Source organism: Stegastes partitus, unplaced genomic scaffold, assembly GCF_000690725.1.
Source record: "Stegastes partitus isolate 25-593 unplaced genomic scaffold, Stegastes_partitus-1.0.2 Scaffold685, whole genome shotgun sequence".
NCBI classification, from domain to species: Eukaryota; Metazoa; Chordata; class Actinopteri; family Pomacentridae; genus Stegastes; species Stegastes partitus.
This window is the reverse complement of record NW_007578416.1, coordinates 291,157-305,175: the sequence shown is the minus strand read 5'-3', so window position 1 is coordinate 305,175 and position 14,019 is coordinate 291,157. Positions and strand designations below refer to the sequence as shown.

At 39.7% G+C, this 14,019-nt stretch overlaps 1 protein-coding gene across 1 annotated transcript in view; it reads left to right on the top strand.

Moving 5' to 3' along the window:
- The window catches only part of hydin (HYDIN axonemal central pair apparatus protein), a 98,610-nt gene continuing 84,591 nt past the window's right edge, over positions 1-14,019 (top strand). Inside the window, exons 1-6 of the mRNA XM_008290584.1 lie at positions 1-81; positions 1,369-1,494; positions 3,118-3,237; positions 4,152-4,286; positions 5,488-5,687; positions 5,969-6,093. Of these exons, the coding sequence (XP_008288806.1) occupies positions 1-81; positions 1,369-1,494; positions 3,118-3,237; positions 4,152-4,286; positions 5,488-5,687; positions 5,969-6,093 (787 nt within the window). The remainder of the gene's footprint in view (positions 82-1,368; positions 1,495-3,117; positions 3,238-4,151; positions 4,287-5,487; positions 5,688-5,968; positions 6,094-14,019) is intronic.

Genomic DNA, 14,019 nt, shown 5'->3' with positions numbered 1-14,019 from the left:
ATGAATGGCGTTCAGATTCCTAACAAGGCTGCTCTGCTCTGCAATGCTAAGCTTGTTGTGAAGGAAGACAAGCCAAGACGGGTGAGGAGACCATGTTGTTTTTTTCTTTGCTTTATGAACTAACTTTTACCACCGTTTGTCGATTTTAAAACATTATGGAAACATGTCACCTTGTAAAGTCACAAAGATTTAAAAGTATACAGTCGGTGTTGGAAGCAGGGTTTTCTCGTGAATTAACAGGGGCCCAATTTCCTGTGACCTACGTTTTTTGACATTGTCCCATTTTTTTTTTAAAGATCTTGCTTCGAATGACAGATTGTCCTAATAATTACCTTGGCTTCTTATAGGGAACAAAATCAATATGTGACTGCAGTGTTTTGTTGCAGTGATCTCAGCTCAGCAATTTCAGGCTTTTGCTCTCTTCTTTTTTCACTTACACTTCTCTCAGGCCAGAATAAGGTCCACATAAAACTGATTATCTGTCTGTACGGTTGATTATATAGATTCCTACCTTTGTTTGCTGATATCTCATTTTTAATCACACAACAAACCTCGTTGTTTTGCTTGTTTACAAGAACTTAAGTGCAACACATACTCAGCTAACATCTAAAATAATTCTCAGTATATCTTGTAGTTTATATTGTTTTCCATCTATTGCTAAGTTAAATAACTGTAGAAGTATATACTATAATATGTATACTACAACACAATGTTCAGAGTTTTGTGGTCTATTTACAAATGTTCTCTCTGTTTAACACCACATTTTGGGAAAAAAAAATATTTTAGCAATCACCATCTGAAGACAAGCCATGTCATTGCACAGCTTGCCTTCTTGAAGAATGGTATTTTCTCAGGCAACTTTGTTGTCTCTGAATAATAGATTGAAGTGTATTATGAATACACACCTAACCGGCAGCTATTAAATATTGCATATTCAATAACCCCGTCTGCTACATTATTCATTCAGATATTAAGCTAAAATCTTTTCCTGACCTAACCTTGAAATAGGCTAAGTGCAGTTAGATGTTTCTGTGCTCCTGCTGCACTGATAAAGAGGTGCCAGAGGATTGTGTGGAGAGGATAATGATCACAAAATACTGCTGATGGTCGTCACTGAAACAGGAGAGCATTTGTTGAGTACATGGCACATGAAATCAGCTCATGTTGCTAATAATGGTGTCTTTGCATATGCATCATAGCTGTAAGCGGTCAAGCTTTAAGTTGACAGCCTACAGTTCTTCAGCTTATTATCTATTTCCCATTTTTCTCTTGCAGTTCTAACAGGCAGGGCTTACTCACTGCTGCTTTAAAAGGCAGTACATTATCAATAGAGTTAGTGTAACAGCCTGTGCTGCTGTGTGTTTGCAGATGACTCCGTCGGTTTTCACCCAGGAGATGTTGCAGTCCACAGAGGAGCGCCTGGCTAACACCACTGAGGTGCACCAACCTCGTATCCTGGAGTTTCTTGGCACGGGCATGACTCCGCATGGAAATGTAAATGCCGGCTAATGTTGTGATTCCTCAGTAGCTCCATAAACGACTTCTAATGAGAGAGCAACCAGCAACAATGGCTGCCAATGGCACAGTGATAGTTAAAGTCGATAGCCGGCACTGACGACTACATTTATAAGATGTAAAACACCAACAGTGACAGTGACAGTAAAAGATAAAAGGGTGTCATGCGTTTGCTGTTCAGCTGTTGTCTTCAGACCAGCTTCAACTGCCGACTTTCATCTTTGTGAGAATTACACCCAGGGGAGCTCATTGTACAATTTGCATAGAAAACAATACATCGAAATCAGCATTTGCTTTTGACAGGCTGTCGAAGCACTTCCAGTAGGAGCATTTGTGTACTTACACTGTAGCCCCCAGTAACCACGCTTAATTTATCAGTTGGCCAAGATGTGAGCTGCTATAGGACGGGCTGACATATATGAATAAATATTGATAAATAAAAAGGGACAGAATGCAGTAGGCCTGTTAGAAGGGGAGCTAATTGAGACTAGAAAAAAAATAAAAGCAGCATTCAAGTTTCTCATTATTTCATCATTAATCCCCTGAATACAGAGCATGTGCTGTCTGCTAAGGGCATTTACATTGTACCTAAGCTGCTTCCTCTTAGTCAGCAGGCACTAATTGATGGGCAGAGGGCAACCAATGTGACTTAATGCTCTGTACTTTTAGAGGCAGAGTTTAACAGGGGGGCTTGGAGCAGAAATGCCATCAAAAGTTCATGAGATGCCTTTGAAATTAATAAATGTCCCCTCATCACATTCAGTTGGATTTTTGCATCTCACCTTGTGCACATTTTTTTTTTTTTGTTGACTTGTCAAATATGCAAATGGGAATGCGACTAACCTCCAGCATGGGCCACTGCAGATGATGAGTGGGAGCAATGACCAGCAGGATCTCTGCAGGTCATCCTGAGTGCTGCAGAGTTTAATATCCAGTATTAGTTTCACTCTGGCAACAATGCAATGATGGAGGATAAATAAAAAGAATTCAGATTAACTTTAGGGGGCTATAGTTTCTCATATGTATATTGTAAAGTATGAAGAATCACAAATACGTATAATTATCGGGTGAGAAGCTGATGCTAGTAGCCCTTTAGCTTAGCATAATGTGAAATAGTGATCCACTTTCTATCCTAACATAGCAAAATTCACCTTCCAGCAACTCTAAAACTTACCCATTATCACTTACATTGTTTTTCTGTTTAATCGGAGCAACAATTTGCATTTTTTTCCCATTTCACATGTGCCAGATTGTTATTTTGACAGGCCAAAAAAAGCCGTCCTCGCTATGTTCATTTCTTTTCTCAGCTGCTGGTGGTACTGTAGCTTCATACATCATGGGTACAGATAAGACAGTGCTATCGATCTTCTCATTTGTAATGTCAGACCTTCTTAAAGAAAATCTTTTTCACTTGTGAAAGTGATTAAAAACTTAAAGTAGCCAGAATATAATGCATGTTGTAGCTCTGTATTGTGCTGGGCTTTCCTTTGAGAAAGCAGCATCCTGTCCCTCATTATGCATTTGTTCAGTACAAGTTTAAAGACAGTATACCTTGTGCATAAAGCGAATTAAGTAAGAAATCCTGTGTGTGTGTGTTGTCAGTTTTCCTTGGTGGATATACAGCAGCCACTTTTCCAGCCGTACCCGTCTGAGCTGGTCTTCCAGAACTTCACTCCTGCACAGACCTACAAGTTACCGCTGCTCCTCCTCAACAGTGACAAGGTGTGTAAACGAATTAAAGTCAAATTTATTCATAAAGCTCATTAAAAAACAGTAAGAGTTGAATGAAAGTGCAGTAAACACAGCAGGCCCCAATAAAATACAGCGAATAAAAGAAGACAATGAAATATTAAGACTGAAAAGTTAGCACACAATAAAAGATAAAGCAATGAATTGAAGCTCTACTTGAATCAAATGCTAACGAGAAGTGGTGGGTTTTCACCAGCGACAAAAAACCTTCCAAAGTCTAAAGCCGACTTTAGATGAAAAGGAAAACTATTCCAGAGATTAATTGAGGTCACCACAAATGCTCAATCGCCTTGAGTTCTATGCCTGAATCTCTAACATCCAGGAGTGTTTGGGAGTATTCCAACTGGAGTACGATGATGCAGGAGTTCTGCTAAGTAAAGCGGCGCCAACCCACTTAGAACCTTAAGAACTATCCTAAAAATGGACAGGAAGCCAGTGGAGGAAGGCCAATGTTGCTGTGCGATCTCTCTTTCTTTTTCCTGTTGAAAGACGAGCATTTTCAACCAGCTGCAGATGCTGAAGAGACGCAGAGCGATAAGAGTGATGAATAAGAAAATTGTTTTTCAAAGCGACATGGCTGCATGGATAGTTTAATCAAAGATATCTGTGAGACATAACGACCAAAACGCTCCATCTCTGACACCTTTGCAGCGGAAAAAAAGGAAAGCTTAAAGGATGTGTGTGTGTGTGTGGGCAGTGTGGGTTGTGTGTAAGAGAATGATTGGAAAAGGTCACGGGAGATTGGAGGATATCTGTACAAGACACCATCAAGTAATACTGAATAAATCATCACTTGTGAGCTTACCTGGCTTTGTGTTTGTTGCTGTGCTGTGTGTGTACAATTTTACAAAGTTTATGTGATTATTATTTTTTTTGGGGGTGTCCAGGTTTCCCGGCAAGTGATGCTGCAGCAGCAGGACTCTGAGTATTTCTGTGTGATCGGTCCAGATGATGCAGGTAGAAAGGTTGCCCCGGGATTACCTGCCACTTACACCGTCTGCTTCACTCCACAAGAGAACAAGGTACGTCGTAAAAAATAACAAACTGTTTAACTGATTTTACTTGAATCATTTACTGTTATTCCACAGTAGGACACATATTAGACAGTAACATAACAGAAAAATGGCTGTGGAGATTCTCAGTCATCCTGGTCATGGTTATTCTCGTAGTTTAATCATAGCAACTGGACTTGCTTGAGTTTCTTGAAGTCGTTTCACCTCTCATCCAAGAGGCTTCATCAGTTTTGACTGACTAGTTGGGAGTTCCAGATACTTATATCCTTAAGGATTCATTATCCTCCTGAATACTGTGTAGTATTTTAAGGGATGAAAAACCGTAAAACTGGAATTGAACAGAGTTTGTCTGTTTTGCTAAATTACAAAAAAATATGTAGTAAAAATCACAGAATATGTTTGAATTTAAATGTTGACAGTAAAAACATCAGGCCAAAACTCTAAATAATATCCACATCAAAAATCAGTATTTTTCCAAATAGTATCTTTTACATTGTGTGATTGCAAAATTAAACTGTTATACTGTATTTAAATAAACTTGAATTATCATCATTTTACAGAAAGCTGCCATTATTCTCACAGTTTTTGAACAATACAGTATGCCACCATTTTATTGTATGTTAAGGTATTTTTTCTGGCATCGTAGATAATCACAATTTTTTTTTTCTTTTCACATTTTCTTTTCACATTGAAGTGGATACGTCCCGTACACTAGGGTTTGACTACTCCGTTTAATAATCACACACAGAAAGCCAGAACTAGAGAACACGATGAAGAATCATGATAACGTATGCTTAGGAGGCTGATAGAGAATTTAGATGATGCGATTAGTTGAAGCTGAACTTTGAAGGCCTGTAGGAAATCAGGATGTCAGTAAGAATTAGAAACTAGAAAGATAACACAACACGTACTGTATCTAAGTCCTTAATGCATCCTGTAATCAGTAACATTCTACAAGTCATGATGGATGGGCATATTCTTCAACCATATTTGCTGCATAAATGCTTAGTAACAGCTCATTTGAAGTCAGGAGATCAAAGGTCAAGTACGCCACTTTTGCTGATACTTTGGGTCTAAGAGAAAACTGAGACATGGAATATAATATATGTTAAAACTCAATTTTCTACTAAATTCTCTTGTTTCTTTAGAGAATAGCTAAGTAGCTAATTAACCAAAGGTGTTTGTGTCTCTTTGAACTTTCTCTCTCCAGGACTATGACCACACACTCATTTGTGTGACAGAGCGGGAGCGCTTTGAGATCCCAGTCCGTGCCATCGGGCCTCGCGCCATTCTAGACTTTCGTGATGAGATTCATTTACCCGTTTGTCCTGTGAAAAGTTACGCAGAGAAAACTCACCTTGTCCGCAACATGGGAAACAGGGAGGCCAAATTCAGCTTACACACACAGAGGTGAGAGTCAGTAAAGGTGGACTTACGTATGCTGTGTTTGAGTGGTTTTTATGTTTTATATTTACTAAACCGCAGAATTCTCCTTCTTGGACTCCATAAATAAGCTCATATATAGGAACAGTTGATTTATGCATTTTTGCTCAACAACTGGTCCAGAACTACATTAAGTATAGTTGGGTAAACATTTAATTTAAGTTTGTAATTGTTACTGTTGATTACAATTAAAAGTTTTCCAGAACATTTCCTCTGCCAGTTTCTGAAACACTAACCTATAATTCCAGGCCTTTCTCAGTGACACCCTCCTCTGGGACTCTGGATGTAGGCGAGAGCATGCAGGTGACTGTGGGTTTCCACCCCATGACCACAGGAGACCAGAGGCAGGACCTGCTTCTGCACTACCACACTGGTGAGATTCAGGCCTCTAAAGGACATATATGTCTAGATTTCTTCAGATACGACATTCTTCTTCTCTCTAAGTACCTCCATGGAAGAGTGGTGGGGAGTTTTCAGATGTTCTCCCTCAGTGCTTCTCAGTTTGTCGTACAAAAACAATGAGGCACACAAAAAAATGTAGTTTCGCCAAATCAAAATATTCTGTCACGAAACTGAGCCATAAATGTCATGTGATGATAAGTGTCAACTCACAAAGTGCTTGGTTTGATTATGTCACACACACATGAATGGTGGTAGAGATGTTATGAACTACAACAAGAGTTTACATAATCAGAGTCGAATGGAGTGGAACTAAAAGGATGAATGTGTTTACTGTAATCACAGAGGCAAACACAATAATAAGATTCTCTATCTACAGCAGTGGTGACCCTGAAGCAGAACAGGACTGCTAAACAGGTCCACACACACAGAACAATCTCTTTGGTCCATCTCAGGATCTGCTGCTAATGGTCGATAATCAGGCATTCACTCTAGTTCGTTTCATTCTGTTCTTTCGATATTGTTGCATGTGTGTGTGTGTGTTGCAGTCTTATCGGTGTTCTCCATCCACAGAGCGATCTGTAGCAGCGCCGCACAAATAGATTCCCCAAGCCGATCCAATTACCTGCTCATTGTCTTTGTTCTAATTGTCTTCCTTTACGGGCTCCATGTGAGCATAACATGCTGTGTGCAACTGCAGTATGACTTCATGTGTGAATATGTGGCTGGGTTTTGGATTCCGAGTGATAGCAGATGTCGCAGACGAGTAGACACTAACAAGGTGCTTTGGAGAGGTGTTTGTTTGTGCGTTTGTGTCCGCTTGAGGCCATGAAGTCAAAGGTAAAGTAATTAATGGTCATGAGAGGAGAATCTATAGCATCCTCAGGGAGCTGGGCTGGGAGCACGGTGAGGATTTAGCTCATGATGGCTGTGGTTGTATTGTATTTACTGCTCAGTGCAGCTTTCTCCCAGGGCTTGTTATCCTCTCCTCTCCTCTCCTCTCCTCTGCAGCTCTGATTTCTTCTTACATTACATCTTAATGGGTTTAGTTATTAAGGTCATTTAGAATCAGCTGGTATTTGCATAGTACAAAGTTTGGGGAATAATGAACTACATGGATCGGTGTTGTGTAATAAGGATACAAAAAAGACTTGACTGAAACCAACTGGCGGAAGTCAGATGTTTTAAATAACATGGTGGATTTTTTTAAAGATTTTCCCATGTTGCCACACAAGGAAGCAGTGTGTTTGAGGTGTCTCTTAAAGTACATCCACAGGTGTGCCTCCAATCAACCGATCAAAGGATTCCAAAGCCACAACATCCTCGTCTGGGCTTTCCAAATAGTTTGAAGGCATAGTAATCTTAGGGTATGTAAACTTCTGACTTTGAATAAAGTAAAACAAGTTTCTCTCTCAATTTTCTGGCATTTAGCAAATAGAAATCATTTGTGTAATCCTAACTGACCTAAAACAGAAAAGTTTAGTCTGATTTAATGTTAGGCAGTGAGAAAATAAAGGTCACACAGGTGAAACCAGAAGTTCACATACACTGTATAAAAAGACACATAACCTTTTTTTCTCACTGTCAAATATTTTCTTACTTCCTTCAAAGTCAGAAGTTTCCATCCATTTCCTTAGTGTTTGTTAGCATTGCCATTAAACTGAATGACTTGGGTCAAACATTTTGGGTTTCCTTCCATAAGTTTCTCACAATAGTTTGATGAATTAACTGAGTCAGGTTTGTTGGTCTCCTTGATCCTCACGCCTTTTCAGCTCTACCCACAAATGTTCTACAGGACTGAGATCAGGGCTTTGTGATGGCCACTCCACAACACTGACTTTGAAGCCTCTTTGTAACTAATCTGGCAGTATGTTTAGGGTCATTGTCCATTTGAGAGACCATTAGTGTCCAAGCTTTAACTTCCTGGCTTATGTCTTGAGATGTTGCTTCAATATTTCCACATGATGTTCTTTCCTCATGATGCCATCTATTGTGTGAAGTGCACCAGTCTCTCCACAGCATGATGCTGCCATCCCCGTATTTCACAGCTGGGATGGTGTTCTCAGGCTCACAAGCGTCCCCCTTTTTCCTCCAAATGTAACGATGGTCACTAAGGCCAAACAGTTCAGTTTTAGTTTCATCAGACCATAGGACATATCTTCAGAAATTAAGCTCTTTGTCCCTGTTTGCATTTACAAACTGTTATCTGCTTTTTCTTATGTTTCTTTTGGAGTAATGTCTTCTTCCTCTCAAAGTAGCCTTTCAGTCCATGTCGGTACAGGACTGGTTTCACTGTGGATAATGACTCAGCTTCAGCAGCATCTTCACAAGGTCTTTTGCTTTTGCTCTGGGGTCGATAAGCACATTTTGCACCAAAACACTTCATCTCTGGGACACAGAACCGTCTCCTTCCTGAGCGGTATGATGGCTGAACATTCCCATCATGGTGTTTTTACTTGTGTGTAATTGTTTGAAACAGATTAACATGGAACCATCAGGCATCTGGAAATTGTACCCAAGGATGAACCAGACTTGTGGAGGTCCACGGTTCTCTTCTTGATATCTTAGCTGATGTCTTTAGATTTTCCCATGTTGTCACACAAGGAAGCAGTGTGTTTGAGGTGTGCCTCCAATTAGCTCAAGTGTTGACAGTTAACCTATAAAAACATTCCAAAGCCATGACATCATCATCTTTCCCAAATAGTTTGAAGGCATGAAAATTTTAGTGTATGTAAACTTCTGACTTTGAGGAAAGTAATAAAAATGCTCTAAAAAAAATTCTCTCTCTCATCATTCTGGCATTTAGCAAATAGAAATAATGTTGATAATCCTAACTGACCTAAAACAGGAAAAGTTTAGTCTGATTTAATTTTAAACAGTGAGGGGGAAAAAAAGTTGTGTCTTTTTATACAGTGTAAGTAAACTTCTGGTTTCAACTGTATATCAGTTCCCTACATCGGTTACTTGTCTTTAGCAGATTGTAAAAGTCTGATCGATTTACTGAAGACAAACTTCTGTCATGTCAAGTGTTTCATTCCCGGGATTTCTCTGTTCCACAGTCGGCCAGCAGGATGTTTGCAGTCTCCATATTACTGTACATATGGATGGTCCCCATAGGTACATATACAACATGAGCAACTAAAATAATACTGGTAACAGTAGTCATTTAAACTGAAACTTCTGCATTTGTAGAGTTAACTTTCAAATTGTAGTCAATTAATTAAATTGGCTTTAACTTACTTTGTCAACACCTTGAGTTCAGGATTTCAAGCCTTTAAAATGTCAAGGACTTTCTTAAGTAATTGGTCTGATTGCAGTTATATGTAGTACATTCGGAAGTTGTCATTAATCAAAAAATCTGATGCCAACTTGTCTTTGTTGAGCCTAAACCTCTGTTTTTAGAGTGTTTGATACTAAAAGAGTCCAGTCCTGGACTGAAAAACTGGGCCAAGTGGCTCCACCTTTTTGCAAATGACTCCTCAAAGTCGGACTGTTTGCATACTGAAGCAAAGAGAAAAGAATTCTGCTTTTAGTTTAGGTCTCTCTTGTGATCATAGAGATTTTGCAGAAAATAAAACAAACAAGTTAAATGATGTTCGTTTTAAAAGATAAATACTTTTAAAAAAACTAATCTGTTGTTGCTGTTTGAGGAATGTTTCCAACCTCAGCTCAGCTCAGTGCAGTACAGTAATGAATCATTCATCCTCTCTTTGTTTATTCATTAAGTGGCAGCATTACTTGATGAATGTTGGTTTTGAAACAGACTGATTATATTGTCTCTGCTTTTTACAATTATGTTTTTATGACAAATCTGCTGTTTTGGGATAATCTTGTTAAAATACTTCTGATTGATTTATCCACACTTGTACCATGCTGTAGTTTGGTACACGGGGGTCACACGTTCTGTAGCAGCCTCAGCTACCCTCACAATTAGCTAATGTCCTCAACATCAAAGGCCAAAAGACGAAGCTTTTGACTTTTCTGGTACACACACGGGGGGATCAATTAGAGGTGAAAGTTGCTCGGAAACATCAGCTCATGGCTTTTATCCTGTTCAGCAAAAAAAAATACAAGAGTTTATCTAACTGGGGCTTAGTTGGTTTAAATATTTTATTTTTTTGCTTGAGCTCATCCCATTTTAAACACCTTACATGAATAATGTTGTAAAATTGTGTGTTTTTCCTTTTTTCAAAATCACTTTGATGGGCCGTAAGGATTTAATGTCGACTTAAAAAGACAAGGTTTCACCGCAGTTTCATCAGAAGTTCAGCTTACAGTAACTTGGCAAACCAGACACAGTTTTACGCTGTGTTATGATCAGAAAAAAAAGAGCAATTTGTCTGCCAGCTAGACGTCCGGGGATAAAAATAGCAAACACGACTAGCTGGGTTGATTAATCACAAGGATGCTTCAATCAGAAACAAATCAGCTTCACTCCTGACCCGAGCCGGCCACATCAAAGTCTCCTTTAAAGCTAATTTCCTCTCTGCAGCTTCCTGAAAGTAGAAGAATCCCATGGCGTTTAACAAATGCAGTGGAAGAGCTGTGCACCATGTAGGAAAAAAAAAGAAAAAGATTTGAGTTCACTCTCATTAGCTATGCATCACCTGGGTGGATATTCCACGGTGGACTAACCCCGTGTGTGTGTGTGTGTGTGTGTGTGTGTGTGTGTGTGTGTGTGTTTGTATGTGAGAGAAAAGTCGGTCGCATGCTGACACGACAATCATTCCGTTATCGGTAGTAGTCCTGAAACGCAACCGCAGCAAAGTCACCTTGTGAAAACACTGCCTGTTTTTGATTGGATGGTGCTGGATAAGAACCAAACTGTTCTAACTTTAGATTTATATTCATCCATTTTGGGTTTATCATTTAATTATTGTGACGCTGTTCCCCAGAGCAGAAAAAGACTCAATGCAGATTTCTGTGGAGCTCCTTATGAGCTTACTTATGAGCAAAAGAGTGTTTGTACTGTAAAAGTAGACTTTTTTTTTCCGGCAGTGTGCGTGACCTTAAAGAAGTGTGGGTGCTGTGCGGCTACCTAAACAGACGGCTGCGCTGAGGGAGTGGCAACAGTGGTGGCGTTGAGCTGCATTAAGCTTTTATAATGGGAGGGCCAGTGCAGGTCCAGAACACCACTTACAGCCCATCAGGAGACGATCATTTTTAATTTAGCACCTTTCCCTGTCTCCCTCACTCTCATGTATGTTTCAGGTCAGCCTGCTGCAGAAGGCTTCACTCCACCGAGGGGTCCGTGGAGACTCCAGCATAAGCTAGCTGACACAGTCTGTGTGTGCATATGTGCCGCATGTTCATATGTTTATTTGCATATACATTACACCACAGTGCATCTTATTTCCTGTTTGGCAGCTGAAAAGCCGGCGCAGCTTTCCAAAAACAAGAGTTTGCTCAGCTCACTTGTTTTCCATTACGGTGTGTTAGACAATCCTTGTTCTTTCTTAAAAGTGAGAAGACACTCTGCTGCTGCTGCTTCAGTAAACCTCCCCTCCGTCTCCTCTGTCACTGCCGCTGATTTAAATGAAAAGATGGACAGCTCTTAGGGAGCACTGAGGCATCTGCTTTGACAGGGCTATAGGACCGAGGGGACTCGAGCAGAGCCGCCTTTTAGAAAAAGCAGCGCACACATGTACACACGGGCAGCTGCACATAAACAAACACACATGCTCAAATTCACACACACACACACACACATACTGCAGATCTGCGGTTTGTGCCTTAATCAAAGGTAGCTGAGGGAGTTGAGAAGTTCTGTTGCTGTGTACATAGAGAAATTATGGGAAGAGAAAGCGAGTGAAGGGGGGTGGCGGACAGTGATGATGAAAGCTTAGCAATAAGCTGCAGCTCTCCCTGCCTGTCAGCTGCTGTCATAGCATCCGGATGCTGCGAGATAATTGCTTTTCTCTCTGGATCCCCCCAATTCTTCCTTTTCTCTCCCTCATTTCCTTCTATCACTCATCCTCCCTCTTGCATGCTCTTTCTTTTCTTCTCCTTCTCTATCCGATGATATCTCACAATTTTGTAGGCTTTTTCCAGCAAAGTGAAAGAAAAGAAGTGGCCTTCCTGTGGAACTGTGCCAGGCTTCTTTGTATTCCTTCTCTCTGCCTCGAGGTACATGATGGAAATCTCTGTGATAATTGGCCCGTTGGAAGCAAGCTCAAGCACTCCTTGAATTCTAATACGTGTGTTTTTTTTCTGTAGGGCATGCGTAGTCATTGTATAGATTATTACCAGCCTGCATTTGTCCCAGTCTGTTTTTTTTGTTTTTTTTCGTCTAGCTCCTCCAGGACTGCGGTCAGTTTGTTGTTGATGCATTTAAAAACTAAATAAGTCACAGTGGGAGAGTTTTGCTTCGAGTGAGGCTTTCATGTTCCTCAGAAATGAACTATTTCAGGTCCAATTAATTGCTTCTTCTCAGTCGTGTAAAAGCCCAGGCAGAGATGGATTAAAAGCTCTCCCACCCAGTCCACACTGAGCAGACTTCAAACCTAATAGGACGGCTCATCTAATGAAAATTCAACACATTTGCTTGTCTCTGTTTTTGAAATAGTCAACTGATACTGAAATCACATCCGGAGTCTGATTTCCCTTCTTATGTTTTTTTTTTTATTGTGTTCTTTGAAAAGAATGCTGTGTTCATTGATTTATGTTTGACTCAGCAGGACTGTCGTTATTAAGTAAAGCTTGAATGAACAAAACAAATAACTCAAGCTGTTTCTTAAGTTGATTTTTGAGTTTGTCTTTGACTGTTGACAGATTTGACAACTTATTCAGACAAAACTATTTTTAAAGAAAAGGCTCTCAGTGAAACAGTTGAACTAAATCTCAGTCAAGCTGAAAGTTGCCGTTGATTGATTTTTCTTCTTTCGGGTTGTGACATGGAAGCAAAGTTATTACAGGGACTGCAGCGTAAGCACAGGGGGTCTTGTTCAACCCCTGCTGCCATCAGCTCACCCGTGTTCTGGGTTTGTGGATAAGGGTGCCAACTCATTGGACTTTTTTTTAATATGCAATTTGGATTATAATGAATATACAGCCATTATTAATGCAGCAATAGCCTGACATAAACATGGTGTAGGGCTGAACAATTAATGGAAATTGCATTATGGCCAAGTACACTATTTACATCACAGGAGCTGCATTTATTTATTTGTTTTTTTGATGAAGGCCATATGTGTTCCAACATACCACTGTATATATATGAAGCGTTGTGGTGTTACAGAAACACTCTGCACTACAAATCCTATTCTCCAGTTGTAATGGAACATGCATGTTTGGTAGAGACTGCAGCAAAAGTCACAGCATCATTTTTATTTTTGTTTCAGTGAGAAGGAAATGGGGAAAAGGTTTTAGTGGTAGTAATACAGTAATACAATAATACCATGTAACTTTATGGTTACACATTATAAAAGAACAAATCCCTATTTGTCAAAATATATTTTTTTGGTGTGGATATTATTTACTGTTTTGGTAGTGTTTATTAATAAATTAATTTTATTAATAATGTTTTTTTTTTTTTTTACTAGCTATTACCTGTCCTTGAACAAAACAGATTATGTGGAAAACAACAGTTAACAGTGATTTACCAGTTTTCAGTTTTTAACATACATGTTTTTTCTTTCAAATGATGACAAATATCAGTTTAATTTTTTTAAAAAAAAAGAATATATATTCATCCATCCATCCATCATCTATAAACCGCTTAATCCTCACACGGGTTGCGGGGGGGCTGGAGTCTATCCCAGCTGACTCAGGGTGAAGGCAGGGGACGTCCTGGACAGGTCACCACTCTATCACAGGGCTACACTTAGAGACAGACAACCAAGCACACTCACATTCACACCTGCGGACAATTTAGAATCACTAATTAACCTCAACATGTTTT